At 55.9% G+C, this 5,869-nt stretch overlaps 1 protein-coding gene across 1 annotated transcript; it reads right to left on the reverse strand.

The window, feature by feature from the left end:
• Window positions 1-203: 203 nt before the first annotated feature.
• TGME49_252065 (KRUF family protein) lies at window positions 204-3,639 on the reverse strand (the record flags this gene model as incomplete). The annotated part of the gene is made up of 4 exons (XM_018780968.1): window positions 204-1,087; window positions 1,462-1,794; window positions 2,231-2,758; window positions 3,153-3,639. 4 exons carry the CDS (start codon window positions 3,637-3,639, stop codon window positions 204-206), a joined length of 2,232 nt encoding a protein of 743 aa, XP_018638219.1.
• Window positions 3,640-5,869: the final 2,230 nt, after the last annotated feature.

Consider the following 5,869-nt stretch of genomic DNA (forward strand, 5'->3'; position numbering starts at 1 on the left):
TCACACAGTTCGGCCCACCTTCTTCCAAGTAGTCCGGGATCGACGCGAGAAGGCCGTAGGATGTACGACTCACTCACGAACCGGGTATACACGGGTCGCTGGTCCCGACAGGGAATCGGATGGGACCATGCGGCGACACTGCGCGCGCATCTGGCTGACGAGGTCACCACTGTTGATCCTATTGAGATTCACAATACGAGCCATCACCGAGGTTCTGGCGCGCCACGTCGTATATGCGGCCCTACACCGCGCACACCATGTGGCGCCGACGTCGGTGCCGGTGAATCCGTAGAAGCCGGTGCTTGAGAATGAGATCCAGGCGAAGTGCTTGATACCGTAAGCGAATCCGAGGAGACACGGCGCGGCCCGCTGGTGGCAACGTCGGCAGTCGGACTCTGGATGGTTGCTGCCGGTTCCCGGAGTGGGCGTTTTTTGAGTGGCAGACACCTAGGTGGAATGATCTCAGAAACCGGGCCAAACGGTGTGGCGTGTCCCGTTGACAGAAATGATGTCAGTGACGGGCCTGACGCCTCTAGCGGTCCCAGCGGCAGATGCTCGGATGGGATCTGTGTTGACGTTCCTGAAATTTGCCCAGGTGGCGGGGTGTGCATCTGGGGCGCTAGTTGGTGTGCGGCGGCTTGAGCAGACACAAAATCGAGGAGTCGGCGCTTTTTGGGCTGGGGCGCTGCGGGCACACCAGCGCTACTCCCTGATCCGGCAGGGTGTAAGGGTGTGGTGGTGGACAGTGCCAGTGCCGCTGGTGGCAGCGGAACGCCAGTACTCCGTGTCGCAGGGACTGGCGTTGGTAGCGAATGGCCAGACGCTTTTTCGGAGGCTGCCTCAGTCGGGTGGAGCTGTAGAGATGCGGGTGACGCAGAGCCTGGCCCGGAAGTGACTTGCGCCGTCCGGAGTCTCCTCTGACGTCTCCACAGGCGGAAGGTGGAGACTGGAGTCAACCAAAGGGACAGGGGCGGAAGCGTAGCACCGCCACGTGACGGGCCTTCTCCAAAGCTACCGGAGCCGCTCGGAGATAGGTGCTTCCGTTTCTGTCTCCTTTTGCCTGAGGGGAGCTCGGAGGACTGTCCCGCTGACAGATCCGCAACGAAAACAAATCGAAACAGCACACGTTCGAAAAAACCTGAACCGATACACCTGTCACGCGGCATCATGTGTGACGGTGTAACCCGAGGCCGTCAACGATCCAAGGAGAGAAAAAGCTGTCGGAACAGCAATCAGTATCAGCAATCGAAATACGAGCACAATACTGTAGCTGTCACCAGAACCCGGTAAATGTTACGTCACACACACCCTTGCGATCATAAATATAGGGAGCACTACTCGACGTCGTCACACCCCATACCAGTTACAGTACAGGCTTGGTGCCGACGATATGGTGTGTGTCGTGGAAGGCAAGACGAGTCGCTGGATCGACTCTTGCCTAGCATGGCATCGGAAGCTCACCAGTAGATGCAGATTCACGCGCAGGTTCTGCTGCACGGCTTGGTGTCGAAGAGAGCAGATCGCGGAGTTCCTGTTCTAAGGCGTCCGCTTGATCTCTGATGTGCTGTGCCTTCCGTTGGTGCACGGCGCGGGCGGCACGGAATGTTGTGCGATCCTGGAATGCCCATTCTTGTTGTTTGCCGGGGTGCGGCGGTGGAGCATTCGCACGCGCGATGCGATAGGCAATGCGCGTGGCAACAAAATGCTCTTCTGCACTGCCCCATGTGGCATCTAGCTCCTCTGCCTGTCTCCGTAAGTGCTCGATGGCAAGGTGCGCGAACGTCACTTCAGCACCTGTAGGTGCCGGCGTGTGAGTAAGGCGTGACAACATCGACAGTGCACAGATACTGATACACAACACCAGCTGAGAGATCCGCATCGGTGCAATTTGCATTTGTCAGCCCCGACGGGGTCATCGTACGCTTTACGCTCTGCATCATGAACTGAGGTGAGAGTTCACCTTGGTGTCGTTCACACATACAATGGGTGAATTACCGCGCGAGCACTAAGTTGACGTGAATATGGAATTGTTGTTAGTAATCAACGGCCACTCGGCAGAGCGTCTCCCGCTGAACTGTGAGGAGCATTTGACACTATGTGGTGACGAGGGAATGACACGGCCTTTGTCCGCGCACCGCCCAAGACGTGCAGAGAAACACGTTTGCCATCCCGCGTCCTACAGGATCGAGATGCTGAGACTGCTGTGTCTCGGCAGGTTCGACGAACTCACCACATGAGACTCCTTCCGACGCTGGCGCTGGCTGGCCGCGGACAAGCTCTGATCCATGCACAGGTGCCTCCTGCGGGCTTCGTACCAAGAGGCCCGCTGCTGAAGCCCTTGTTTCAAGATCATCGGCTACGCTGTTCAAGTCTGCAGCTTCCTGAGTGCGCAGTGGTCCGAAGCGGGAGTAACTTTGTCGCGCCAGGGCAATCCAGTGCCAGACTTGGGCCGGACTCGGATTTCGATTCTTTTTTTCCAGCATGTTTTCGACAATCCTTAACCTTATATACGTTTCTATGCTCTGCCATCTAAAAATCAAATTATGGGCCTCTCGCCTCAATTTCTGAATTGCGAGTTTGACATAGGGAACACTGCCCATTCCTGGCAGCTCGACACAGCTGCCAAGAACTGTTCCCCTAAGTGAGCCTTCCGACTGGGCCGCCTGAGAAGCACTGCTCACAGATGGAGCACTTGACACGGATATTGTCGCGAGTCCGCCTGATGATGGCTTCCTTTGACGTTTATGGTGGCGACCGGCTGAGTACACAGAACAGCACCCGTAGCCTGGCACCCTAGAATGTCTCAGCGACGTCCCCTTGGGGGATCCCCACGATTAACCAGGGGACTACAGAGTCCTATTGTCTCTCCCATGGCCATTTCGATGCATTAAACAGCATCTCGGTCACACGAACCGAAACCGCCTGCAGATTATCAGACATTTGGATACGCCACAGACCACCAGTGATTCGGAATGTATATTCTAGGACGCATGACCTCCAACAAACTGCTGCCATCGATAAGCCTCGGTGTCATTGCCGTACTGACTTCTTGCCCGCTGCTCGGGAGAGACAGAAACGCACCTAGACGAGCTGCCATAGAATCTGAATCTGTTTTAGAAAGTGGCATAGATGCTCCTATCCCCAAAACGTACTTTCTCCTGAGTCCTCCTGAATCAATGCGCCTGAGATAAGCCGCTTCTCCCATTCTTCTGCAAGCGCCCGTAGCGACGCTGACTTCTCTTCATGGAGTACTTTCCGCTGCGTATGCATTCGTTTGGCATCGAGTATCCACTGGTCCACGAGGCTATCAGTAGGGTACTGATTGATGCTCCGCGCAATACGGGCTGCAACATGCTCCCCCACGAACTCATCTTTATTGGCCCAGAGCGAGTCAATTTCCCTCGCTTCCTTCCTCAGCATCGAAACTCCGATTTGCACGTAAGAACGTATGGTTATTCCAGAGCCTCCACTCCCGCTTGCCGTACCTAACTCGTGATGTCCACACACCCAAAAAAGGCTTCCGCTAGAGTCAGCAGCTTCCCAGCTGACATTGTGACCAGCAGCCCACTGGGAATAGCAACACATTAACGACATCGAGGTCGAATGAAAACTATGGTATACATGCTGGAAAACCTGCATTGAATAAAGCTCGCTTGGTATTGTAATGGGACAGGACTCTCTATGAAGGAAGCAATCTTCTCTGTTCCAACCTCTGACAACGCTGAAGACGAACGGCAGGCAATTGATATCCGTGCTGCACACATGCCCCGGCCTCGGCATGACGGCTTCTGCTTTTCAATCTAGCGACTGTCAGCTCACCTGGTGGAATGGCGTCACTGCCAGTGCTCGAGGCTTGGTCTCTTGTCCGGGATGGCGGTGAGGGGTGGCCGTCGGAGCTCGGGATATCCACACCAGCTGCCTTCAGCTTCACCGATATTTCTTCGGCCATAGACTCTAGTGTGGCGGCCTCTCGCATCCGTATTCGGTACCGCCTCTGGTACCTGTAGGAGGCAGACGCCTTCCAGTGCTGTACTTGTTGCTGGGTAGGAAGGCCAGATTGACTCACGATAGCGCGGCCAACGGTCTGCTTCATGTAGCGGTCCTCATCTTCCCACTGCTCTCGTAGCTGCTGCGCACGCCTCCTGAAGCCCTCCATCGCAAGCTGCCCATAGGGCAGGTCTCCACGCCCAGGCACCGTAATTTTACGGGCAAGCCCTAGTCCACTCCGCGTTCCGCCTGCCGGCCCCGACCCACTCTCCGCTCCGGATGTTGCTGCGGGGATTTGAGGGCGACTATCTGAAAACCAGCAGAACAACGCAGCACACGGGCAGAGTCGAGGTTGCCGCACTCACAATGCAACCGACGTTCCTCCAGCGCCATACCGCATCAGCTGTCCCAAAGAATCACCTCGCCTGTATTGGGGTGTAGTGGACGTAGGAACAGCCGCGCATGTCTCTGGAGAGCCATCCGCTTCAACGAAGGATTTGCCGCTACATGCTGCCGCTACACTCTGTCAAATACAATTCAGTGCAGTGCACCACTGACAATGCCTGAACCAGTCGTACTGTTGTGGCTCACGCTACTACGTGGAAGCGATGAGCATTTCGCAGCTTACCAGGACCTCGTGATTCACCCGTGGAAGAGGAATCACCTTCCAGGGAGACGCCTGGCCCCCCCGTGGCAACAAATTCCACCTGCCATTCTTCCCGATTCTGACTATCATCCAATGGCTGATCGATATCCGGTTTCGCCGGACCATCACCCGGGACACGCGCACCAAGAGCACCAACAAATGAGCCCGAGATCCCTACGCAGAGGAGGGTTCCCACGCAAACGGTTTGGGACAGCGCGCGGGCTGCAGCTATCCCCTTGGTGCTTGTCCGGCTGTAAGTGACTAGCTCCAAAGAGCAGGCGAAGGCTGCAAGTGCCGGTCCTGCGACAAATAGCACGGCCACCATTTGTCTTTAACACACGGTGTCTCACGACGTTTGAAGCACCAAGCGGAATGCAAAGCAGGCCGGCGAAACGGGCATGTGATACTGGGATCTTGCCGCTGTGGCGACAGGCCACAAACTATACGCATTCGCGAGCAACAGCACAGTGTTCCGACGCGGAGCGAGGGACGTGAGCAGCGTCGTCCGTCTCTGCAATAGAGCCCAGTTCTTCTCGAGTGGTGGTAATGACTGAGTAGACGTTGTCCTCGCTTGGACTCTGTCCCCCGCTATTACGGTTAGCTGTAGTAAAGGCTGACGGTGAAGCGTGAAGCAACGTGCGGACAGAGACGACATCCTTGCCAGCAGAGCAAATGCGCTGAGTGACGCTGTGTGGCAGCGTAGGTACAGCTGGAGGCATCTGCGGGGTCGTCGCGGTGGAACGACAGGGGTTTCGACGCTAGCATGGCGCTCAAGCAAAGAAGCAAACTGTGGGACACTGGCCGAGAACTGTTCGGTTCCGTCCTGATGCTGTTCTTGGTCCGCCACCCAGGGAAACCAGCCTGCAATTCTCGCTTGTCGTCCCGCTTCTATAAGTCTCATTGCCAAACGGAATTCTACCTCTCGCGCCCCACAGAAACCTGAACAGGGAGTAAGGATTCATCACTCAGGGGTCAACGAGTTTGGCCAGCAGCTTCGATATGGTTATATATCCATCAGTCGCAGGGTGGCTGTTGCCCCAGCCGCAAGCGCGATTTATGGCTAGTGTCTTCCCAGCTAAGTGTGGCTTCAGCCGCGAAATGAAAGATGGTGGACATTGTTCAGGCCAAAAAGCAATGTTGTGTACAGCTTATCCCGTTCACATGTTTTGATTAAGGATGGGACAACTCGAGAATGTCTTCAGGCCAGCCTTAGCTGAACGTCCAACTCCCGATGAA

Source organism: Toxoplasma gondii, chromosome III (assembly GCF_000006565.2).
Source record: "Toxoplasma gondii ME49 chromosome III, whole genome shotgun sequence".
Classification (NCBI taxonomy): domain Eukaryota; phylum Apicomplexa; class Conoidasida; order Eucoccidiorida; family Sarcocystidae; genus Toxoplasma; species Toxoplasma gondii.